We start from the raw sequence: 27,534 nt of genomic DNA, 5'->3' as shown, positions 1-27,534 counted from the left end.
AGTAAGTAAAAGCTTTGAGGACCTCTCGAACAGGTCGAGTGATTAACTGTCCCAAACGTTTAAATTTTTAGTTTACTTTGTTCTTTTAAGAAGGGGGAGAAACGTTGTATACCCTCCTCATGTGAATTGTCCACGTATTATAGGTTAGAGTACCCCACCTGGCAACAAATAATAAGATTTATTAAAGAATGCTGTTATAAATAAATGGTTGTCTTTTTTAAGTTAAGTACAATAATTCAATAAACAGTGCCCTTATCGTTTTGTCTTTATTGTTGGTAGCAATGGTTAGTAGACCATTTAAGTCACGAATACTTAAATTACGCAGAAATAAATATACATTGTCAAAATACCATAAAAACATTTAAAATTAAAACCTTCATTAAATTCTGATCATTTTTAGCCAAGCACTACGACCAACCACCAAAGTTAGAAAAAATGGTCGACGACTTAGATCCGATTCATGTAAATGTAACGAATTCCGATACAACTCCAAAAGAGATATCGGATGATGAAAGGTTTCTGAGCAATGATTCTTTTAAATTGACGCAAGTATATCAACAGACCATAGGTATATATACCCAAAATTCATCAGGCTTACCAAAGCTTGAACTTAGGACAGAAAAGACTTCCTTAGCAGAAACTGATTCGATATATCTACCAACATGCAGCAGAAAAAGAATTACAAGCCTTACCGATTCACCGAGCAAAAAAGCTACTTTACGCAAAACTAAATCCATTGGTGACTTGCGTTCTAATATTAATGATGAATCAATTACAAAAAACAATATAATTCCTCAAGTTAACTGGTACTCTGATATATCTGAGGATGAATCTGCTCTGCACCCTTATTCAGATGTCTCCGGCATTACTCAAAACGACGGATATGCAAGTGACTCTGACGCTACTGTTGATTTGAGATGTCTCAATAGAAAGAGCACTAGTAAAAGGAAACGTTGTAGGGTGCTAACGACATCATCAGACGAAGAGGACCGTTTAAAAAATGCGAAAGCTGTAAAAAGGGAGTGCAAAAAAAAGGAAAAACAGAAACCAGATAATAAAAATACCAAAGATGATTCATCAAAAGCCAAGTTCAATGATAGGTTAGATCAGCAGCCAAGTTCTATAAACTCAAAAAGTGAGATCAGTCCAGCGAAAGTTAAGCGACGAAGATCCACTTTCACTTGTGATCCTGAAAATGAAGGTGTTTTAAAGCGGGCCGACGACGAAAGATTCCGGGATAGATTTGTGCATCTATTTGGAAGTTTATCGGAGGATGATGATGATGATTCGAGGCCCGATGAAATAAGAATTGTGACAAAAAAGGAATATCAGAATAACAAAATAGTCAAGGGTCCCGTTGAAAGTGAGGCCAGTACTAGTAACAGTAAGTTTTCTTCTTTGTTTGTTTTTATAATTTGAAGTAAAGGGTGTTTCAATTAAAGCGCAAGATTTCAGTGTTGATTAAAACATGGTTTGTTCATTTGGGAATTATGTATGAAACAAAATATCTTATAAACGGCCACCACGGCTTCGTTGGTATATGCGTGCTCTTTTGACGAAATGTTCAATAACGTTATTGTATACATGTTGTGGTGTTTCATTGATATAGAGTCTGATTTCAATTTTTAATGCTTCGATGGTTGCAGGCCTATTGGCATAAACATGAGATTTTAAATGCTAAAATCACAACATGTCGTCCAGATCAATAGCTTCCAGATGAACCACAGCAAACGATGTTATCATAGCACAATAATGTTCGCCATTTACCATTGCTTGGTTTATTGATTGTTTTAATTTTCCTTCACTAGCGCAAGGTCTTAATAAATCCCTGACACTGTAGCCGAATTTTTCACGAAGCTTTCACGAATTTTTCAGCCGAATTGCATCACGTGTTGCAGTTTTCCTAATTGAAAAGGTCACTTGCCTTTGCTAGATACATTAGCCTCTTTATTGGTATCATTCTAAAATTGTATTTTTCTATTGCAATTTACCCAATTACGTATGAAAACACTAATTTTATAATAATTATTCGCGTATTTTTAAAGTGCGTCCAGGATATAGGTATTAGAAGAGGCAAAATCTCGACTTTTTGGCCGGTTTTTGCGACATATCCCTGTCTCAGTTCTTTAATATCTTCGGTATCATTCTAAACTTGTGTTTTTCTACTGCAGTTTATCCAATTACGAATGAAAATACATACACTCTTCGTGCCCTGGTAATTTGGTAACTGAGATTTGGAAGGTTATTATTTGATTCAAGTTCAGCGGATTCTGGGAGGTGAGTGCTAAGCAAGAAATTTAGAGTTTCTTTCCCAGGATGTGTAGACTCCATTTGGGATATTGAGTCTTACTGCAACAGTGGTATTTTTAACCTCTTCGCGGTACTTCCTCCACTATTCAGTTTCTGCCTTTCGGATTCGTTTGTTTTATTCGGTTAAGGGTTGCTTCTAAGTCTTCATTCTACCAGAACGTGTCTTTACTGTTGTTTCGTTTCAAAGGTGGACAATTGTCATGATATGACTGGGCTTGGCCAGCTTAATATCTGGACAACCTTTACGACCTCGACTTTCGAATTTTTTAATTATAGTTTTAGCAGTAGATGAATTTGGAACATTATTTCATAGGAATTTATGAATAGTGGCAATTAAATTTTTACCTTTTTACAATCAGGACGCGTTGTTCTACCGTATGATGCTCAATTTTGTAGCAACTCCCATCTGTCAACTTTCGATCTGTCACGTCATAATCATGTTACATTAGGATTGTCAAATATGGCGCGCAATTCAAATTTTGCCTTCTTATTGAATCACCATTTGTAACTCACTCATTAACTAAAGGTTATTGAGATATAAGTCAAAGAGTCTTTTGGTTGTTGCTAATGACGTTTTTTTTTGTAGATAGCAACTTATCCAACCATAGTGAACTTGGAGAAGGTGGGCCAAATAAACGAAAACGTAAATATACAAAAGGTTCATCAGTGATTACGAGGCAGAAAAGGCGAAAGGTGCCAAAATCGAAAAAATTCATTGATAAAAGTGATTCCGATTCTGATGAATTACTCAAACCCCAGTCGTCTGAAGTTTCACAAAAAACATTAGCTACCGACTCTAGGGCTAGTAAAGTTACTATAAAGAAACCAAATCAAAGAGATAAACCAATTACGGAGAACAAGATAAAAGGCAAAATTAGTCGACCGCAAAAAAATATTGCAAAGACCGATATGAACTGTCAGGGTAAGAAAACTGACAAACTTGTCATTGACAAAAAAAGTCAAGATAATAAGAAAGTAAAAAATAAACTAAATGAAAAAAAGAAAGATCAGAATAAATCAGATGAAAAAGGAGACACAAAAGGCAAGGTCTTAGAAAAACCCAAAAACCATGAAGCTTTAGGCACTGAAGTGACTGCAGACAAACAAACAAAAGCAGAAAAAAGCAAATCGGCTGCTGCTAGTGATTGCGTCAAACTACCAATCCGTTATTCATCGCAAGTTACAACAGAGTTTCCTCAAGAGTCCTGTTGCACACTGGTTCTATTAAAATCGATTTATAAACCGCGGCAACTAATAACACAAAGTGTCGCAGATAAGTGTGTGGATAGATGTCACATAAATGAATCTCCAGATGTCCGCAATGACTCGATAACAGCTTACATTGAAAATGACATTATCGAGATTCAAGAGCCCACACCTCTAGTCGATCTTACACAAAATGAAGAAGATCTTGATTTAACACCCGAAAAAAGCTTGCCTGATGATTTATATAACTTGAAACGTGAAATTTTGGATCTGGAGCGAAACACACAAGAAGGATGTTTAGTGACTTTGTATCCTTCCGAAGAGTCTTCAGCTGATCAAGAGGTTCAAGCTGTGTCGGCCACGGTGCCTCTTACAAATAATCGTAGTAGGAGTGAAGAACTCTCTGATGAGAACAAAGTTTTGGATAGCTGTAAGGAAAGTATAATGAGTCAAAATGTTTCGAAAAAGGAAGAAGAGAATGAAACTGATATGTCAACAAATGTTAAGAGTCCTGATAGAGATTCGTCTTTACCTGTAAAAGAAAATGAAAACTTCACGCCCGCTGTAAGTACAGCTTCGCTATCAGATAATCCAGGTGATATGTGTCACTCCAGTACTATTATAATTGATGGAGATAGAAGTCGTAATTCTCTAGATATAGACTTGCAAAGTAATGCAATTTCTTCTACTTCAATAATTCAAAACTCTCGACTATTGGAATATTCTAGCAGTTCAAAGAAGAGTGCTAATTTGGAGGATTACTCAGTAAATTCTTCACTTGCAAATCCATCGACGTTGCCGACAAATCGATTGCCTATGGCTCAAGTTGCCAGTTGTCCTCCTCCATCAAATTCTTGTAGAAAACCAACTGTAATAGAGTCTGCTTTGCCCGAATGTAATATTAGAGCTGTTAATTTGCAGCCGGATAATTATAAGACTAATGATTCCGCTACTAAGCAAACATTGAAACATAACGAGTTGATTACATCCGAAGCCCGTAATTATTGTCCCGCCCCAATAAATTATGTTAAAGAGCAAGACAGAAACGTTGCAACAGAGCCGGTTTTACGGCAATGTACAATTAGAGCTCCTAACTTGCACGATACCACTCTAAATAATTGCGCTACTGATAAGCAAACGTTATTGCAACAATATCGATTATTTATTGGTCAAGTGGCTGCAATAAGTTCCTGTAGAGAAAAAAAATCTGATTTTGCAATAGAATCGATTTTGCCTAAATGTACAACGAATTCGGATATGGATAATAATTCGACCTATATTCATCCTATCAGTAGTCAATCGATTTCGCAACATCAGTTACCTATAACTCAAGTTGCAAATGATCCTACTCCAACTAATCTCAATGAGAAAGAAGGAAATAATATTACAGAGTTTAAACAGCCACCCTCAATTACTCCCCAAAATAATAGTTTTTTGGGAACTTCAAATTGGTTCCGTAAACCACCACCTAATATACCGCAAAGGAAAACCTTGGTTGCCGCTTCCAATCAAGAAATGTATAATAATACAGCTTCTACAATTACTCAGAATTCTACTACATTTACAGTAACCACTGAACCGAGTCAGAAACCTTTGCAGTACATTTTTAATGGAACATCTTTATTACCTCTTGATGAGCTTCAACTATCTGCAGATGAATTTGTTAAAATCATACAAATTTTTATGAAACACCTTTATTTTCTTATGCATTTACTAAATGCCCAGAATCTGTATAAAGATGCGTTAAGAAGCAATTTGTATTGCCAGGACTTTTTTAGAGTGGAATTAAATCGCTTTCAACATGAGATAAATACACGGATTTTGCTACAAGCGACCAGCTTTTTTAATGATTTATCTTTTTTCTTTGAGATTAAGGCTACACAAAATCTATACAGTACAATAGAAGATTTAATAGGAGCAATAGTGCTTAGATTAAACTCGATCCGAGATATACCAAAAAAAGTGTCTAAAGTGACGATATATTTGTTACTTAAAAGACTGATGGATCCTTATGCAGAGAAATATGCAAGAAATCCTATGTTTAAAGCCCTTATTAACGTCATAACACACGTAACTCAAAAGGCAGGTAAAAAATCAAACGATCAGTCGTTGAAACGACCTGAAATATTTTCGGAAGATATGCGAAATACTTTAATAAAGCAAATCGGACAATATAGAAGCATGCTAAAAAACACTTCATCTTCTGCCGAGAATAACAACTTCGGAAAATCTTTAGATGCTCTTTCACCGCCAAATGTATCCCTTATACCTGTAAACAATAAATGTTTTGGTGATAATCTCCAATCTTCATCTGCTGGTAACAATAAAAGTTTTCTAGCAACAAATATACCTTCTGTTCGACATCAATTTAATCGCAATACGGCGCATACATTTGTAACTCAGACGTGTGTAACTCCACTTGATCAATTATCACGTATGGGGAATATGCCTAGATATTTACCAAATCATAGCGTTACAACTCGAGCCACCAATATGAATAAATTAGCACCACAACACTTTTATGGAAGCAATCCACAAATTGTTTTGAACAGAGCTCAAGGTGTTTCAAACTATCATTCACAACCAACAATAAGTCATTCGAGCAATGTTTCGGTATCGGATATACAGCAACGAAATCAAAATTCGGTTCATGAATCATTACCATCTCAATCCTTATTCGGAGCAAATAGTTCTAGTGCAGTGAATGGAAATGTTGCCATTAGATCTTTATTTCCTATTAGTACAACATCAGCCATCATGGTGCCTACATCACGAGTAATTACAAATGTTTGTAATACGGTACACAGTACTCACTCCTCCTTTTTTTACGCACCAGCTGCAGTCTCAAATTCCAATGCTATTGCACACAACTTTACTACTAGACCATCCACCTTTCTTTCTTCTGCAAAACCATTATCCAATGCTGGTAACAAAGCAGTTTACACTGCTTTTGAGGATGCTACTGATGCTATGTCTCTTAAACCACAGACATTACCAATCAGTGATTCTTATGCAGGCCAAGGCGCACCGGGATTAGCCTTAAGGGCACAGAACTTTACTGGACCTTCCACACTGCACTCTTCTACAGAAATTCCAATGTTTCAGCCAATATCCGGTATATACCAAAAAGAAGAGACACAATACATTACTTCAACAGTTGACAAGCCGCTTCAGGCGGTTTATACAAATACTACTCAGGATACAATGAATGTCAAGTCTGTTATACCACAAATAAGTCATTCATATGAAGGCCAAGAGTCATGTGAGTCAGTCTTAAACCCAAATGCCAAAAATTCACATAGATCGTCAACATTGCATCCTTCTGCAGAAATTCCAGTATTCCAACCAGTATCCAATATTGCTACATACCAAACGGAAGGCGGAAAATACACTGCTTCAACAACTGACAAGTCAGTTCAAGAATTTTATTCTAAAACTTCTCTGGACGAAATTAATGCCAAGTCTGTTAAATCGCAAATATTTGCAATAAATAACTCTAAACTAGGCCAAGAACCATCAGTTCCTGTGCCGACTTCAAATGCTATTGTACACAACTTTACTCAACCGTCAACTTTGCAGCCTTCTGCACAAGTTGAAATGATCCAATCAATTTCCAATATTACTACAAACCAACCTAAATGTGTAGAATATACTGAACAGTCAGGTCTTCCTAAAACGTCTTATGACGTATATGAACGGCAAACATTTCCAATAAGCGATCAAAATATTAGCCAAATTCCGGATTCAGCACAGCCTGAGATGATTGACTCAAGCAAGTCACATAATTTATCCAAGAGAAACGGATCTAAGAAAAATCGACGAGCGACCAAAACAGGTTCTGATGCCCTGGAGACTATAGAAGTTTTGGATAGTAGTGATGAAGAAATAGAAGATGAACTGAACATTCCTCAAAACACGACTAATACTGAGTCAAGAGGTCTACAGGAAGATTATGCTGAAAGTTTCAAACCTGATGGACAAAATACCGCTGCATCTGTGACGGACGACGTTGCAGCTTCCGGAATCTCTGAAGATGCCATTACCACTATCGATTTGACATTCATCGATGATATGGACGAAAGCGAATGGAAAAATGAAGTCGATTTCGTGTTTGTAAAGCAGGAGCAAGCAAATAATGGAGGGGACCAAAGTGCAAACGAGGTGAGAGTGGTAAGTAAGTTTTTTTTTTTAATATAATTCTTAGATAATCTTATATAGTATCATGTAAAATGAACCTTCTTTTCTGTTAACCTCCTTATCATCATATTTTATAAGATAGAGAGAGGTGTAATCTTGCCAGACTTAATTTGTTCAGCATCTCTGATGAGTTTTATTAGAACTCTTATAGTAAACTACTTTGGAGAGCTTCCTCGTGTCTTGATGAGATAATATATTTTTTGTATAATTCGAAGGTCTCTGTATATTCTAATCTAAAATAGAGCTTGATTATCATCATATCTCAAGATATTACAATAAGTCATTTTCAAATTCTATACTACTGTTATAGGAATTTTCAGCCTTTCGTTCGGCATTATGATTCACTACGTTCAACAAGTTTTATTAAAGCTCTTGTAATGAAATCATATGATCTAGTTCGGTAGTCTAGGGTTAAGAATACGGAGTCATTTTTAAGGAACTCCTGTAAAAATATTGTAAATGATTTGATGAAATATAGGCCTCTGAAAGTCAATATCTTTTTGGTTCGGTGTCGAACTACTAAAATAGGCTTTTTGGACGTGCACACATAAAGGAAAGTAAAAAATATTGAATTTATAGCATCAATAACCTGTCGGTGTCTATCTTTGTAGATTGAGATGTTTTATGAAATATTGGTATTTTTCTTAAAACGTCTTGCAGATGCCTTTTGATGGCTTACTATGATGTCATAACCACATTGACTACGAGTACCAAGGATACTTGTTTCGTTTGTTATTTTCATATAGCTTGGCAGAAATGTATAATAATAGTTGTCAGGTTTGTTTTTACAAATTAAGAATAAGCAGTTATCACGCAAGTGATAGAGCAGCAGTGGTTGCTTCAGTATGCCAAATTGAAGAGAACCTGATCGACGAAAAAAAAATGGGTAAGTTGGTTAATGTTTGGCGAATTGCTCTTATATGTTTGAAGATCCCTTGACATCTAAAATGTATCTTCAGTTCTTACGAGAAGAACTGCCTGTGTTACCGAATATTTTCCTTCAAAGCATACAACGGATTTGACTACAGCATGACTATGTTCCCACTTTCTTCTCCACTAATAGAAAGTCACTGAAATTCTTCCTGATGTATGGTTTGACAAAGAACCTTAGTTTCCTAATCCCTCCAACTCACCGCAATTAAATCCTTTAGACTAGTACGGAAATATTACAATTTCGACTTGAATTTAAGGTTCACATAATGAAATATTGTCCTTTACCTCGAGGAACACACTATATAAACGAAAGCTATTGGGCCTAAGTCATAGAAAATTCATGAATGATTATTTCTGCGGAAACCTTTGACCTTATCCATAACCATGTCCCTCTGGCTTAGGTGGTAGTTAGTTGATTACTTGATTTATATGTAATTAATGCGGGAAGCTAGTATTCGAACCACATGTACCCTTTTTAATTAAATCCGTTAATCAATAACATATTTTTTACTGTCACGGTAGATTTCTTTATTTTACTAATGACTTGAAAAACTCAATCAATGCTTCGTGTTTACTCCAGACGTTGAAACTCGTTGCAAAAAAAAACATGCTCAAAAGTACTCAGGTGTTCCGCTAAGGAACATTCCTTGTGTATTGTCTCTCGATCCTGCATATTCGACCACTTTAGTTCAGGTATCTGACATGATTACAGACCCTTCAAAATAAAACGAATACAAGAATTTTGCGTGTTGTAAAATTTGTAATCTTTTATTTTATGTTACTTCCAGGGCTGGTCCGTACTCAAAATTACACTATTCTGTATGAGAGAGAACCAGGGTTTCACACAAAACCTTTCTCAACTGTAGTTTGAGCATATCTTTACTTTTTGATAGAAGAATAATGCCCAGATTCTTACATTTACTCACAATCGTAACTCGAGTTTGACATACGTGAATAGCCAGACTAATCGATGCCCACTTATGATCAGGACCAAAGTATATTGCGATCGACTTCGACGGATTTAGTCGCAAGCCAATATTTTTAGAATATTCAGCTACTGACTCTAAACTCTCACACTCGTGCATATTTCCTTTAGAAAAACTGGTCTAGATCCGGATGCCCTACAACCATTGATAATACAATGCATATCACACGTATAAATAACAAAGAGTGAGGATCCCAAAATTGACCCCTGTGGTACGACTTTGCACAGGCGTTAAAGAAGATTCTGCACTCTCGAAATGCACAAACTGTGTTCTACGTAATAGATATATCTGAGAAAAATGAACAGATAAAAGAGAAAATCCCGAAAAGAACTCAACTTAGAGTACAGCAGTTTGTGATTTATTGTGTCGAATACTTTGCTGTAAACAAGCAGAAATAGTGCTGTAGTTAGGGAATCAGTTGCCTTATATACAGTGGTGGCCAAAAAAAAAAGAGTGCCTGGTTTTATTTGAATATTCCTAATAATATATTGTGCCACATAGAGAAAAAAAACAATAACGATTTCATATTGGTACAACATATGCCATCAGTGATAAAAGAATAAATACACGTTATTCTTTGCCAGAGGAATTTTTAAAAATGGCCATAAAAAATTATAATTACAATGTACCGCAAAAGAAACGACAGCATTAGATAACTGGGTCAGTACTTGGTAGAATCACCTTTATTCTTGAGAACGGCTGCGCATCGTCGTGGCATCGAATCGATCAGTTGGCATGTTGGCATGTTTCAACTGGGATGGAATACCAAGCTTCCTGAACTTCTTTCCACAAATCTTGCTTATTTGTTGTTTTTTTATAAGCTACTCGGTTTTTCAGCTCCTTCCAAAGGTTTTCAATAGGATTAAGGTCAGGCGATTGTGATGGCCATTTCAGAACCGAAACCCTATTTTGTGTAAACCATGGTTTAACAATTCGTGCCGTATGTTTAGGGTCGTTACCTTGTTGATACACCCACTTTACAGGCATGTTTTCTTCGGCATATGGTAGCATGACTCTATCCAAGATATCCAAATATATTTCTTTTGTTATGGTCACTTTAATCCAAAATATGGACCTACTCCATTGTAGGAAAAACGGCCCCACAGTTTGATATTTCCACCTTCGTGTTTAATTGTGCCTATTGTGTTCCTAGGATTATATTCTTCATTCTTCCTCCTTCTAACGAATAATCTTTCATCTGATCCGAATAAGTTGATTTTCGTCTCATCGCTAAAAAGAATGTTGCACCAACTTCTTTGAAAATGTTAATTAAAATAATTCTTAATAAATGCCAGTCTTTGTTTTATATTCTTTTTGCTTAGGACTGAGACTTTTCTGACCACTTGACCATATAATTTTTGGTCTTGCAAACGTCTTCTTATCGTCCTAGTGCTAATACTTAGGCTTAAGTTTCGTTTTATAGAAGTAGATGTGGGAAAAGGTTGTTTACTAACTTCGCGTACAATAAGCTTATCAATCAGTCTTCTGTGTGGTTTTTCTTGGACGGCCTTGATTTTTAGGAACATTTTCTGTTTTACTTTGCTTTCAAAATTCTGGAGATTACACAAGGTGATCTTTTAAGCACATTTGCAATAAATGCATAGGATTTATTTTGACTCTTCAATTACAAAATTAGCGGCTACAATGCTTTGCGCAACCCATACTTACCAACGCGATGCACAAAAAAATATTCATACTTTTTTGTCAACAAGATTTTCAAACAATAATGAAGAAAAACTTGCTTTTAAAAAATAAGGCTTTCTTGGTTTATTTATATATTTTATCAAGTAAACAGATTATTATGCCGGAAGAAAATGCGTAGTATTTTATTGGCAAATTCTAACATATAGCGAAGCTAATTCAGTTTGATTTGAAATTTGATATGCACTCTTATTTTTTTGGCCACAACTGTATATATCATCTAGAACCCATAGTAAAATAGGAGTTATACTATAGCCCTATAAAAGCCTTATTGAGTAGGACTAAAGAGAGACTAGCGTTTGAGATAAGTAGTCACTTGGGCGTAAATTAATTTTTCCTGGATCTTAGAACATACATATATTCACAACAAATATAATTTAGATCGTCAGATTTTAGAAAAAAATATTACGAAGGTGGGCACGACCATTGTTAGTCAGTTGAAGAAGTAACTATTTGATCAAATGGAACAGATTGAGCTTTATTAGAAATTGAGCCAGTTCTGCAAGATCCTTGATGTCCTTAAAGAGTCATTAGGAGTTAGTGCAAAAAATAAACATAACTATGCGGATGATACGGTAATCCTGGCAGAGACAGAAAGAAAACTGCAAAGGCAAACACATAAGTCTAATCAGACTAGTGAAAAATACAACATATCAATCTCCATTAAAAAAAAAAACAAAATCTCTTCCTATCTTTTCCAGAGAACCATTAAGATGTAAATTCGTAATAGTAACAATCCGATAAAATCACAGGTCAACAAAACCGCAATAATTTGAATATGTCTGAGAGTTATCATCTGGAAAAGGAACTAAATGCGCATTGATAGTAAAGTGAGGATATACAAGTCCTGTGTTAGACCGGTGCTAACATATGGTCTCGAGACTTTAGGTAACACGAATAAGAAACAGAATTTCCTCAGAAAAAAAACCATCAGAACCTTAAGAACAATCGTAGGAAAGACACTCAGAGGTGAAAACGAGCGCCCTAAGAGAGGTATGCAAGGTGAAGTGAGATATGGGAGGAATAGAAAAAGATATTGGCGTGACCATTAGACCAAGAGAGACTGGAATGGAAAACCAGCAGGCCGAAAAAAAGCTGGACTCACAGGATAACCAACCAGATTACGCCTTTGCAATTAACAAACCTTAAGATCTTCTCGAAGTATAAGAAAAATATAGAGAACATTCACGTTGGCATAGATTACTTCGAATGACAAGTCTACAAAAGACAGAAAATGCTACTAGTTTATTATTTTTCGCTATGATTTCCACTGATTACATTTAGAATACATTCATTAAGGCCCGGTTGTACAAGCAGTGGTTCAACTTAAGTTCCACTAAACTGCAGTTCTTCGTTGAACGTAGTTCAGAGGTTCGTGTGTTGTTCCAGTACAAGTTTAGTTAAACTAGGTTCTATTTAAAGTCTGCAATGGCCACATAAAAAAGAAGTTTCCTATTCATTAAAATTATTTATTAACTTATTTGTTTTTTGTCTGTTGCCGATTATAAGTATTTTTTAAACACAAAAAAAGACCGTAACTTCCGAAGTGTTGTTTGTTTAAAAGTGTTTTGTGCCGCCTTGCTGCTTGCCAAACCGTTTGGGTCTGCTTATCTGACATGGAGAAAAAAATTAGGCAAGCAATTTCTCCGTGAGAGAAGAAAGTGTTCTTATTAAGTTAGTAAAGAAATACAAGGAAAGCATAGAATGTAAGAAAACGGATCACAACAATAATGAAATTAAAGCAGAGACCTTGGAGCAAATTTGTCAGGAATTTAACAGTGTTCTCGGAGAACCCATTAGAACTGTTACATTTCTAAAAAATAAGTATGAGAATATAAAAAAGGGCCAAGCAAAAATTTATAACAATAACTGCAAGCGAGAGTGATATCCATGAAATATTAGGGAGCCAACTTACAGGACTAACATCAAAATATGACATTGATGCTACTGCAGGTTTTTTAACTTCATTTTCAATCTTAAATATTGTAAACTTTTTAGAATCAATTGTTATTCAGATTAAAAGCAAACAAAAATGCTGACGATATTCTATCTAAGATCTAAAAGTATTTTTAAAGTCTATATAAATAGTGTAATTGAACTAATACAAATCATCATACTTGTCCGTAACAGATGAAACTTGTTCAGAAATTCTATCTTCTATGAATTTTACAGCTTGCTTTTCCAACCTAAATCTAGTCTTAAATTCTTTATCATCCCAAATGTTCAAATGATCCGGTCTATCACTGTACACCTGTGATGATCTAGGGTGTACAATTTTATTTACACTTACACACACTTTTTATAACACTGTACAATGGATTAATTCCGCTTAACCGGAGATCGTTATGAACAACTGTTGATATGCATATCAGATGAGTAATAAGTCACTTGTAGCACCAAAAACATAACTTACGAGTTACATTTGATGCATCGCTGACCTTCATGCGAAACATATTTCTAATATCTAGTCATTAAAGGTGTAAAGTAAATTCTGGTTTACATTTTTTACTTTACTAAGCTGATATCTAGACACATTTAATCACATCATCGTGACGAGGACAAGTCATGAACGCATTGTCTTTTATTTTATTGTTCAATTATATGCACCTACATAAATAGTTTTTATAGTTGGTTAAAGTGCTTACAAATGTAGTAAATTTATATATAAATAAATTACTTGATCACTTGGCATTTGACGTATTTAGGGAAAAAAATATACTGTATATCTAGTTCGACATATGGAATGGTTCAGCTAGTTCTTGTTTGAATATAAGGTATGACAAAAGAGGTTGTCCTATTTGAAATTTTGGGTTAGAGCGTTTAGGAGTTGACTTACTCCAAAAATACATGTTATTTTTTTATAGTAACTGAAAATTGCTATACCCTCTATTTTCAAAATTTTTATCCTCTATCCGCAGCTTGATGACCTTGAGAGGTCAAAAAAATTCTGAATGCAAGATGCTTCGCCTTCATAGTTCCGGAATAAAAAAATGCTAATTCTGGCTGCAGAAACCGTCTGACCTTGAAATGACCTTGAAATGTTACTTCTACTCTATGACTAAATTGAACATAAAATGTTTCGCTTTTTTTGATTCCATGTGAAAACAAAAGTTGACTTTAAAATGACCTTGAAATACACTATCGGACAAAAGTAGAGAAACTTCTAAAAATTCTTTGATTTACGGAAACCATGTATTTAAATTAAATATTTACTACAAATATTGTAGTTCTCAACAACTGCGTTTTTTTACCGCATTTTACATGCCTCTTATCAGTTGTTTATTTACAATAAAAGAATTCAAATATTTTCGGATGGACATAAGTAGAGAAACCTAAATATCAATCGTCCAAATTTAGTATTTAGTTCGCTTTACGTGAGTTCTGTTGATAGTTTTGCATAGTTTTTTTAATCAACATGCCTCGCGGAAGATATTTGTCTGAAGACCTTCGTAGAAAAATAGTTGATGCACACAAGAGTGGTATACGACAAGTGGACATTAGTAAAACGCTTAATTTGCATAAGTCCGTTGTTAGCAAGACAATTTCTAATTTTAAAACACGAAATTCAACAAAAAGCATTAAAAAAAGTGGCCGCCCAAGAAAAACAACCAAACACATGGAAATGATGATAAAAAGAATTGCCCAGTCTGATCCTCACAAATCAGCAAATAAAATTTTAAGTGAATTACCTGGTGTTAATGTTAGTTCTAAGACCATACAAAGACGACTGAGGGAAGGAGGATTATTTAGTAGAAGAGCCGCTAAAAAGCCGTTTATTAGCAAGAAGAATCAGAAGGCCCGACTCAACTTTGCACAAAAATATTTGCATTGGACAACCAACGACTGGAAAAAAGTTCTTTTTACTGATGAAAGTAAGTTCAATTTGTTTGGGTCCGATGGAATCTCATGGGTACATCGACCACAAGGCAAAAGATTCGATCCAAGATATACACAGCCTACGGTAAAGCATGGTGGTGGCTCCTGCATGGTATGGGGTTGCTTCTCTGGGTTCGGTACAGGACCATTACACATCATTGAGGGTATCATGGATCGATTTGTGTATTTAGACATCCTACAAAATGTAATGCTACCCTTTGCTGAGGATAATTTACCTTTGACTTGGATATTCCTACAAGATAACGACCCCAAACATAAATCAAAGGTTGTCAAAGATTGGTTTTTATCGGAAAATATTAGGGTTATGGACTTTCCTGCGCAAAGTCCCGATCTTAACCCGATTGAAAACCTCTGGGAGGAACTAGACCGGCGTGTAAGGCAACATCAGATCAGTAATAAAAATGATCTTATAAAAGTTTTACAAGATTCCTGGAATTCTATTAGAGAGGAAACCATTATGAAACTGTTGGAATCCATGCCAAATCGATGCCGCGAGGTGATTGCCAATAAGGGATACTCTACTTACTATTAATTTTTCTAAGATAGAAATAAGAAATAACTTGTACTTTTGGAATAAAATTTAGTTTCTCTACTTTTGTCTCATAAATATTTTGTTTAATTAAATTAAATCTTAGGATTTTCTTCTACAATTTATTTTACTTTATACAAATTAAGTCTTAACAATTATTGTTGATTTTCATTATGTGTAGAACTGCATTAGTTTTGAAGTATTCAAATAAAACGCAAATTTAAAAAGTTTCTCTACTTTTGTCCGATAGTGTATGTACTTTGGGTGAAGGAACAAGTTTTTTCTAAAACGTTTTGTACACCTGGGATATCGTTATTATTGTTATACGCTTATAATTGCCATTAACGTTAATTTATTTTTTGTTGATTTAAGCGGAATAGTCTGGGACACTTCGAAAAATAGTTACCGGACTAATAATAATACACATAAATCAGTTTATTTACAACTAAAAATTATCACAAAATTATCTATCGTACAGTTCTTAAAGAAGTAAATAAACAATAACCACAGAAGTAGCAATAGACAATTTGTACCATAGACAACTTTGCTCATGTTGCGCTTATGTAACAAATAATTTTATGTCTTCATTCAGGTACAAGCAAAAAAATACCAAGTAAAAGTATAAGCAAATTTAATGTCTCTCATTGAAATGTGTGTCGAGTCTAGCTATATATATTTTTCCTGCAAATAAATTTATAATGAATCACATTTTTATCGCCTTATGTATAATTTAGTAAATTCTTAAACGCTTCTTTGCTTATCTGCCGAATCCAGTTTCTATTGAAATCCAAATCATCCAATTTCTTAATACTTCTGGGAACCGAGTTATACATTTAAGAAATGTAATATTTAGGGTATATTGCTTACGAACAGTTTTTGTATTTTTCCGTTACTTTTATTTTAATTTTTAACCCGAGTCGCAAATGCATTATTTAAATTTTTAATGGATAAACAATTTTTGACCGAATAACTGCCGCAGATATAATATCCCTGACTTTTCTCGTTTTTTTTTTAGGCTTCTACTGACAGCGGTTTTTCCAGCCCTATTCAGACTCAGGTTTGTTTTATTTTTTATAATTTTATATTAGTTTAATTTGTATTAACAAGCGGTGATTTTTTTTTTTTAATTTAGAATGAGGAAGTTACGACATATGTCGCCCGTAGGCTGTGCAATTGTGGAAAACCTGGAAAATATATCTGCATCTGCGAGGTCATGGACACCTCCTACTGCGGTCCGAAATGTCAGGTAGGTAATAGTAAACTATAACAAATAAAATGTTACTTAAAACTAAAATAAAATACTATTTTAGCTTAATCACTGGGATACACATAAACTTGTTTGTCGTGCTGTTATAGATAATACAACTTAGGGCAATTATTTAAAATATTGAAAAAAATTAGGCAATTTTCTATAGCTTAAAAAAGGTAAGTATTAATGTTTATAATTTTTAACCATTTAGTTAGTATGTTTAATGTAGTTTCAGTATATATTTGTCATCATTTTCTTTTTTGCTAACCTCAATCATTATGTATCAGATCGTTGAAAAGTCCAGTTCTACATTGGAATTTTAGAACTCGAGTGTTATATTAAATAGTTTCCGCCCTGGGGCCGTATTTTCGAAACCATGCGAGAATCTTCGAATGCGAACAAAGGTGCATTTTTGAACAGCATTCGAAATTTCATTCGCATACGAACATGAAATGTAGTGGCAACGTAGCAAAGTCGAGTGCTGTTGGAGGCCATGTCAAACGGGATGAAGACGATAAAGATTTTTTACTAACCTAACCTGAAATTTAAGTTTAAAAACATCGGGGAATTTTGAGATTTTTTTCATGGCGTTTCTTGGGTTTTTCGAATTGGCTTTTTCTTTAAGTTAAAAAATAAAAAAATATTGCGTTTTTGTGTCGAGTGAGCAAAAGAAAGAACTAATTTCATTTATGCAAGAGCACCCGGAATTAAAGTCGGGCAAGTTCACCCAAGATTTTTCAGCTAAAACTGCACCAGCCTTTATGTGGATAAAAGTAGTGGACAGATTACACAGTCTTCTATCTGCCAGAGTTTCATCCAGGCGCTCATCCAGTACCACTTTGTAAATTTTCTTTAAAATTTCTGAAGTCGTCAGCTCATTTGATCGACTACTGCGATGTTCGTCTTGGCAGCTCGTACGGCCTCGTTTAAACTCTGCTACCCAATATTTTACAGTTGTTAACGAAGGAGCAGCCTCACCCAGAGTAGAATCCAGTTCAGCTTTTATATTGGTTGGGCTGAGGCCTTTCAAATAAAAGTATTGTATCACATAACGATGACCAATTTTCTCCATTTTCTCAAATTCACTGAAAACGTTTATTATTGATGGCTGCCAAACAAATACTAAACAACGTGACGTCTTCAAACAGTCAAATGGTTTCAAAATTACGGTCCCTGGTCGTTTAAGCACCATACCAACGTCCACTAATGTTTTATTTCGAATGTTAATAAATTTACTGAGAATTCTAAAGTTTGCTAATAATATAAGATTTAAACTACGAAAAATTTTGGTCTACAGGTCTCAATTTCTTGGTCTTAATCGGTAGATGTTGTCGTCAGTAAAAAAGCCTTGTTTGGTTGTTTCTCGTCTAAAATCGGGTAGACAGAAGAGTATTTAATACATTATGAATTATTTGTCTGTCCGTTAGGATTATCCACTGTTTCGTGTCGTCTTTAAAATATATTTTTCTAATATTATTCTTTAGCGAAGTAGGAAGTGTATTAAAAGCTCTTGGTACATAGAACTGGAAACTTCTTTGGTCGACCGATTAATAACTTGTTGGCATTGCCTCCAAACGTTGATTTTGAGCTCTGGTAGGATAAATTATATTGTGCTAAGGAAAAATAAAGATCTTCAAGTACTTTTAATCTAACCGCGGACGATATGAAAAAAATCCAAAGGCTGGAATACGACGATAAAATATACGCCTAGTAACAGGTCTACCTTCTGCTCCAAACCATTGGTCAGCGATCTGAGTAGCAAAATTGTCTCGTAGAGCTCGTTGTCTGAAGCGCCTATCTTGACGCTCTGTGGTGCGACTCGGTTAACCAGTATTCGTCATATTTCTCTACCTTCTTCTATCCATATCCGACACACAGTCATAATTGCAGCACAGTTAATACGCCAGACATAACACAAACTAACCTCTCGATAGGCATGAATTGTACCCCTGTCAAAGTCGCTGTTATGATGATAAATGTGATGTCTTTTAACAATCGAGGCTTTTTGTTGTGTTTAATACTAGTAAATAGACGAGCAATTAATAATCAGGTCACAGAAAATGCTTTGTAATGTAAACAAAAAAGATAATAATAATAATAATAAATCATTTTATTGTTCCAATTAATTATAACAATTTTGCAAATACAAAATAAATATATAAATGAAACAAATGGCCTTGATAGTCAGCTGCTCTCCAAAAGGAGAGGCTGTTAAAGCCGTAGAAAAATTCTAAGCCGTACTTACATTTAGTTACCTAACCTAAGCCTAATAAAAGAAAATTGTATGTATATAATATCTTATTTTCTCTGAAATGCATATAAACGCCCATAAAAACTCATTCACTGAGAAGCCGCTGTCTGATCCTTCTTTTGAAACAGGATAAAGATGTGTTAAAATGAGTAACTTGAAATTTATTTACGGTTGACGCTATGTTATAAGAGAATCCTCTTTTAAAAAGTTCCTTATTGTGCTTGGGGATCGTAAGGATGTGCTTTCTACGTATATCTATATTATGAACATCAGTTCGGTAAACAATTTTCCTACTGAGATAGATAGGACACTGAAATTTAATGATGTTATAAAACAGACAAGCCGAGTGCAGTACACGCCTATTGAACATTGACAACCAGCTAAGTTCTTTAAGCTTATGTGATACGTGTTGTCCACGTCTTATGCCACATATAAAACGTATGCATGAGTTTTGAACCTTTTGCACTCTCCGGGCCTGTGTTGCATCCAGAAAAGGACCATAAACACTATCCGCGAAGAAGTTTAGTGTCACAAATTAAACCCAGGTTTTTAGTGGAATTTTTAAAAGAAATATTAGCGTTTCCGATACTTAGATCCAACTGACTCAAGATATTTTCACGTAGTTTATCATTATAAAATAATAAAGCCACCGATTTCAAGGGGTTCAACCTCAGCATGTGACCCTCGGACACCTCACAAAGCGCCTAAAGATCCGTATTTATTCTAAGGTTAGCCTCTGTCGCATTTTCTGGCTTAAAAGAGTATAAAATTTGAGTGTCGTCGGCATATAAATGATAATCACAATGGCGAAAAGAATTAATAAAATTAGACGTGTAAATTGTAAAAAGAAGGGGGCCCAAGACACTTCCCTGTGGGACACCTGAGTGTAAAGTCATTACCTCAGAGTACTTCCCATCAACTAATACCCTCTGCGTCCTGTTACTTAGAAAAGATTGAATCATAGATTGAGCATTAAACCGAAAACCAATATAAACCAAAATACTCAACAAAACATCATGATTTAATAAGTCAAAAGCTCGTGAATAGTCTAGAAGTACCAGAACGCTAGCTTTGCTGTTATCCAATTCCCCATTAATACGGTCTGTAATCTCAGCCAACGCAGTTGTACAACTATGTCCACGTCGAAATCCTGACTGCTTTAATGGCAAAATATTATTACTTGAAATAAAGACAGAAATTTGCATTGCCATAACTTTCTCTAAAATTTTGGACATAGCTGGTAGGATAGAAATAGATCTTAGATGTCCATAGTCATTGGGCTGATTTACTTTTGGAAAAGGAATAGCAATGGCCGACTTCCAAGCACTCGGAAATGTTGATAATCGTAAACAATAATTAATTAAATGTTTAATATAAGGAATGATAAAGGGGCAGCACAATATTAAAATAGTACTGTTAATATCATCGCTTCCAGAAGCCTTAGATTTCATCCCAAGCACAATATTGGAAATTGTATCTGTTACCTTAGTGAAACAGAATTCCTGATTGACTTTTTTATTATTCTTGTAAAATTAGTAAGGTCTTTGTTAGGAGCAGAGTTTGAATTTGTTGTGCTAACAAAATGTGAATTGATCTCGTTAGGTTTTTTTAAATGAGTCGGAAGTGAATTTATTTTTCTATTCACAACATTAATTTTTTTTAATTCAGCCCACTTTTGTCTAGAGTTACAACTTTGGAATTTTATATTTAGGTATGCTTTTTTTTCTGCGCGATATGCTGTTGTAAAAGTATTACGAAGCTGTTTGTAATATTCCCAATGTTGAGGCAAACGTGTAAGGCGAAATCGATTTAGTGCATCATTTCTTAGTCTTTTTAGTAATTTTAGATTATCAGTAAACCACGGACAGTATGGTTTAGAACCAACTTGTTTTATTATTTTAAGAGGTGCATGTTTATTAATTAAGGTAGTTAATTTAGTGGAAATAAAATTAACTTTTTCATCCACTGTATCCAAAATATAAATAGCATTCCACTCAATTGCTTCCAAGTCCTGCTGAAATTGATTCATATTAATCCTTTTGAAATTTCTAAAAGTTACATTAATACTGTCTGATGTAATCAGATCCTGATCAAGCAATGTACATTTGTAAGATAATGATCAGAAATATTAATATAAGTCAATTAAGCTCTCGCTATTTTGAGTCAATCTAGTTGGTTCAGAGATATACTGAGTCAGATTAAATGTTTCCAAGATGTTATTTAAGGCCACAGTATTAGTAGAGTATTCATTTAAAAAATGAATATTAAAATCACCCAAGCACAATAGTTTATTATAAGTTGTGTAAAAATGCAATAAAGCGTCTTCAAAGCAGGATAAAAATTCATTACAATTAGTATTAGGAGGCCTACAAATTACACCCAAGATAAGAGGGGAGCTGTCATTAATAAGCAGGCTAATCCATAGATGTTCAATATATCCTAAACTCTCGCTTTTACACACCGAAAAATTAAGGCCATTTTTAATATAAATAGCTACTCCGCCTCCCCGTGTGGGTCTATCAAGTCTCAACAATTGATATCCCTTAATATAAACTACACCATCAAGAACATCACCAGACAGCCTCAGTAACACCAAATATATAACTATATTCATATATATGACGCTTAATCCCATCAAAGCAACCAAGCAGCGACCTTACGTTCATATGACCAGCCTTCAACATCATGAAAATAATTAAATATAGCAATTAAATAAATAGAAGAAAAAAAAAACCGAGATATAAACAGGTCTTAATTGTATGTAAACATGCATTGTACAAGAAATACCGGTGTTTGATCCAGGCCAGATAAAAGAACTATATGACCCACCAAAAAAAAATAGAGAAAATTAAACCTAGTTGAATTGTTTCTACCAAATTTCACTCAATTTAAATTTATATTAAAGCTAATGTATTAACTAAACTAACTAAAAAATTAAGGTAACTGATAGTTAATACATTTAAATCATAAAAGGAAGATAAAACGTTGTCGTTGTTACCATAGCATGCTTTAAATTTTTGGTTGTAACACTTCTTACATATGTTTTCCCTTAGTTAAGAATTCTGTTGTTCCTTATATAAGACAATTCCCTTTCGATTCTATGCATTGGCTTGCTTTTACCATCACTGCTTTAACCGTTAAATAATAAATGAAAGTATTAATAAAATTCTTTTTTCTTCCAGGCCAGTTAGTTACCAAATTATCACGCCGATGAATTATTTATCAACGAAGAGTAGTTTTGTTCGAAAAATTACTTGGATATTAAAAATGTAATATGCGTATTACGGTACTAATTTTAACGATACATTTTTCTGTGATAATAATAAGTTAATATGTTTGGCCTTAAGCTAATTTTGAATGTTACTAAACAGCTATGTTAAGTTAAAATTACTTTATTTTTATGCTAATAATATTAGCTTAGAACGTATTTGTTGTTAAAAGGTCTCTATTTTAAGCTACCTAACTTGTCAATAAATCTCATGGTTTGATACCGATATACTAAATCAAATACAAACTCACTTATCTGAGTTACGTAAAACTTCCATATGGTGCCAAAAAAGCCTTTGCAATCGTCAAGTCTGCTGTATTAGTATAAATTTTAGCTTCCTAGATATAAATTATTTAATTTAGTTAAATGTTAGTTAAATATAGAAGTTTTGTTATTTAACTTGAAAATGCCATTAATTTATATTTTGTTGAAATCATTTTTTAAGTTCAGTTAATTAGTTGAGTTTACCTTGTTAACGATTTGTTCAGAGGGGCCTTAAAAAGACCCTCTTTTAACTTTAGAGTAACTTTGTCAGATAAACTAATATATTCAAAAGACTATAATTTTGCTATAACGGGTTTTCCGGTAACGGCTACGGTACCATCAAGCTTTTTCCAAATAGTATTTTTAGTAGTATCTAGTAAATATAATTAGATTTTATCTGACTAAAGTAGTTATATTTTAATGTTATAATTTAAAAAATATTTTTTTTGTTAACAAAATATATATTTTTTATTTTTTCAAAAAAAAAAATTACCAAAACTAGTATATGGCTGACCCCTTACTTAAATATTCATGTAGTATCACGGGTAAAATTGGGTAGAATTTTTAATGTGGTCGTAATTTTTTTTCTAAAGCATTAAGTTAAAATTTAAGTACAATGGTAGCTCTATAGTATTTATTAGCTTCAAGAAAGCTTTTTTACAGTTATTCGATTTCTAAGATAAAATTAGTAAGATACCCATTTTTACCGTACCTCTGTAAGATATTCTGTGATAATTTACGGCTACTTAAGCGATGGCGGTTTTAGTTTGTTAAGCATACAGCTACCAAAGATATTTTCCATTTTTCTACTTTTGGTAATAAAGATATTTTTCATACATCGTGTATTTTTTTATCTTTAAAAACTCTATATGTCCAAATATCTGCCTTCTAATAGAATGACGTTTCAAATATCTTCTATCAGTATTAACTGAGTCTTCGGTTTTTAAAAATAACTAAATATTTTATATAATAAGCTTAGTTTGCCGCTAATAAGCTTAGTTTGACAGAATAGCATTTCCGTTATCCCATGCCCTCCATATAACGGACTCCTGCTCGGTTTTAATTTCATTAAATACCCATTTAATTGACAGATCAATTTACCATCTTCTTGTTAGCGATAATTTGCGAGTCGCCTCCGATTTGTTCGGGTAACTAAGAAGCTCCTGACAAATTGCAGTTATGGATATTACCTCGCTTTGTCACAGTAGACTCACGAAATGCTAGGGCTCTAGTGGTTTAAGAGAATAGTTGAATTCACAGCCCGATTACCCTTCATGTGATTATGTCCGTTGATCAAGCTAAGTCTTGCTCTGTTCTAGGCGGCGCAAAAAATGTCTGTCTGCAATTTAGGTTCGTTACGTTACTGTGGATTAGCTGTTGTGTGGCCAGGATTATAATTTTGTTTAGACAACACTTGTAATAGTCCCGAATACTTGGAAAAAGTGTAATTGGATGTTTCTAGACCGTGCATTAGCTCGAGTCTATCTTATTAAAATGACCCGAATAAATGTTACTCGAATGGTACTAATGTGCTTTATGTTGAATATGTAAGGTTTTTCCAATGCGAAGAATCCACTCTAGCAAAACCCACTGCATAGGGGAGACCGGGGCACGTTGGACACTTTTTAATAAAAACTATTATAAAAAGAACAAAATTTGACTTGGAGCTTTCGTTTTCTACATATTTGGACAATAAAGTTTTTGTAAAAACAAAACATCAAAACAACTTTAAGATTTTTTTTCACGCATTTTTATTTAAGTACAAAATATGACCATAGTGCCCCATACAGGGGCACCTTGAACACATCAAAGGGGTACCATGGACATGACACTAAATATGTAAGGCTTAACTTAAAAACATCTATAAATGTAACATTATATGCTTTATCCGATATGATAAGACTGCAAATCGATGTAAGCTATTTGCCCTTGCAGTTCCACCAATCTGAGCTGGAGAAGGAAGATGCAACACAATATTATCAAAATCTATAGTAGACTGATCATTGATCTATAATAGGGAAAATAAAATTGTTACCATGCTTGCGTAAAAAATTTACAGTTAACTCGCATTGACTCGAATGAGTGTCTGTAACTTGCCCTATATAATACCTTAACGTTTTTTTTCTAACAAAATTTAACCAACACAAAACTATTTGCTGAAATATCGGCAATGTCTAAAATAACCGGATCTGGTTCTGGTTCTAGGTACGAAGCATTCTCGTCACTATCTGCCCGAATAACATTTGTATCGCTGTCACTGTCACTAATTTCATTTAAGTCCTTTTTCTTGGTTTTACTATATTTAGAGATATCTTTTTTTACTGCTTTTACTTTAGGTTTCTGCTTAATTTTTTTCGAAGTCTCGTCTTCTTCTAATCTATTTATTTCTGGCGTAGCCGTGCTTTCGGGTATGGGCGAATCATGTCGGAGGTTACGATCTGTTTTTCCAGAGTTTCCATAAAAACGTAGAGGTATAAATTGGGGTGTCTAAATTAAGTGTTGTCATTATTAGAGCCGCTGATATGACCACAATTCATTGGAGTGTGACTAAGCTCAGTGATTCTTGAAGTCGGTGGTAATTGCAAGCGTTCATCATCTTCACCTGTAACGTGCTCATCCATTGGAAGATTGGTTACTTCAGCTGAGAAAAAACCACTATCTTGAAACATATTTTTGTCAAACGGGAATATTCCCGTAGCGCGGAACCCGGATATTATATTTCTCATGCTAAATGCGAGGAGATAAGCCTTTCGTAACAGTTCCGCTATGTCATATGGAGTTATCCTTTTCCCTAGATTTTCCATTAACCAAAATCTAGAACAATGAAAAAAAATATACCTAAATTAATAAAAAATATAAATTAATTTTAAAATTTTATAGCTGTTAAGTTATATAATCGTAACACCTTATCCAATAATTGCTTTACTAGAAATGACTTTACCATAATAGTTGCTAGTTAAATCATTGCGACATGCAACAAAAGTTTTTTAACACCTACCTGCAAGTATCATTGTAGTAATGTTTTAACGGCCCATAAAGTCTTATCAAGTGGCTGCAAACGGTGGCTAGTATGTGGAGGTAATGTTAATAGTTCAACGCCATTACTTTTCGATAATTTTACTGCCCGGATGCTAATGTGAGCTTCATGATTGTCCATAATAAGTAATACTGAAGAAGCTATTGAGGCTTTTGAAAACGTAATAAAATGTTTAAGCCACTCTATAAAAAGATCTGTATTTATCCATCCGGATTGACTAGCAAATCCAACAGTTCCAATTGGAGCCCCTTTGATCATGGAAAATGGAAATATCATAAATGGGGGTATTGAATTGCCATATGCATTAATAGCACAACAAACTGTAGTTTTGCCTCTTTCAGCCAACCTTGACCAACCTGTTTACATCTAATCATATTGATTCCAATAGAGCGAAAACAGGTCATTGTCAGAAAAATATCTATGTAATATAAGAATTCTGAACAAGAACTTAAACGTCGGCGTGAACTAACATCTGCAAACAAACAGACCTCGTATGTTAGCTCTAGCAAAGACGAAAGTAAACTCCGAAACAACCAAGGTTCAAATGTTGAATCCTGGATAGGATCTCCACACCCGATTTAGGTACAACTTCGGACTCGCCCTCTTTATTAGAAGCCAGCAGAATATATTTTGCCAGCGGGAAGAAGCTCTGGAAATTCCAGGTTCCGATGTTATATGGCTTTCTTTATAAATCACCCAGCGATACACAGTAGTGCACAGCGACATACAGTTTTTGATTAGTCACGATCTAACGCAGCTTATAAGGAAGCCAACCAGAATCCCTGATAGACAGGGAGACTTTGCTAACTTCCTGGATCCTGACTCGTACAATATGTATTCATTTATTTACAGTCAAGGCTCTCTTACAGACAGACGTAGCTGTCCAATAATAAGAAAGCCCGTTATATCACAAATACCAATTAGTAAACAAGTTTTACATAATAATACTTACAACTACGGAGAATTCATTCTAAAAATTACATCACAATCTAGCCATCTTAGGTGTCGTTTAAAGGCATCAAAGCTCAAAAAAAATGAATCAATATTAGAATGCTTTAACTCTAAACTATTATACATACGGGTACATCTAATAATTAAAGAATTCGATAAGTAATTGGAAAAATACCTAGATACTACAAAAGTTTGTCTATTTCGAATGATGTAGGGATTGATGTTAAAATTGAGTTTTTCTAAAACAGATGAAGAATCAACGATATTGTTTACAGTTTTGTATATACATATTAAATCAAAATTCTCAAGTCTTTTCTTTGAAATGATGTCTGTTTCAGGACCAATGATCCTTTAGTGTGTGGAAGCGAGATGTCAGAAGTCACTTTAACAAGCATGAGAGGGTTATATTCCGAACACCTTGAAAAGCTCTTCAGACGTTGCGTGCAAGCAAACTATCGATACCTGTAAATAAATGTAATAATATGAGAGTGATGAAAAAACTTGTCAATTGCTCAAATAGATCAAGATTGTTTGTTTCTGTAGCAAAATCATTTGGCTATGTAGATTACAAAATAAAAATTCCATCATTGACTAGGCAAGATCGTTCCATTGCAATGGCCGCAGTGGAAAGGCAAACTTGCCGAATCAGATATTCGCAATAAGCTCTGCCGTAGATCCACAAGGCAAAACACCAGCGATTTTGCCAAGAAAGGCTTCTTCGATGCCAGAGATAGTCTTCCGTCACAGAGATCTTC

The 27,534-nt window shown here is 34.3% G+C and overlaps 1 protein-coding gene across 5 annotated transcripts in view; it reads left to right on the top strand.

The window, feature by feature from the left end:
- LOC126737113 (uncharacterized) overlaps positions 1–23,627 on the top strand; it is a 59,286-nt gene extending 35,659 nt beyond the window's left edge. For 2 of the 5 annotated variants that reach the window (XR_007660882.1, XR_007660885.1), the window contains 6 exons: positions 401–1,384; positions 2,897–7,686; positions 16,775–16,816; positions 16,892–17,005; positions 17,070–17,184; positions 22,442–23,627. Coding sequence is in view for 1 of the 5 variants with exons in the window: in XM_050441846.1 (XP_050297803.1) it covers positions 401–1,384; positions 2,897–7,686; positions 16,775–16,816; positions 16,892–17,005; positions 22,442–22,450 (5,939 nt within the window). In the remaining 4 variants the exon portion in view is untranslated. Of the gene's footprint in view, positions 1–400; positions 1,385–2,896; positions 7,687–16,774; positions 16,817–16,891; positions 17,010–17,069; positions 17,185–22,441 lie in introns of all 5 variants that reach the window. The other 3 variants (XR_007660883.1, XR_007660884.1, XM_050441846.1) reach the window with 3 other exon arrangements.
- Positions 23,628–27,534: the final 3,907 nt, after the last annotated feature.

Source organism: Anthonomus grandis, chromosome 6, assembly GCF_022605725.1.
Source record: "Anthonomus grandis grandis chromosome 6, icAntGran1.3, whole genome shotgun sequence".
Classification (NCBI taxonomy): Eukaryota; Metazoa; Arthropoda; class Insecta; order Coleoptera; family Curculionidae; genus Anthonomus; species Anthonomus grandis.
Note: the sequence above shows the minus strand (reverse complement) of the source record. Positions and strands in the feature narration are given on the sequence as shown.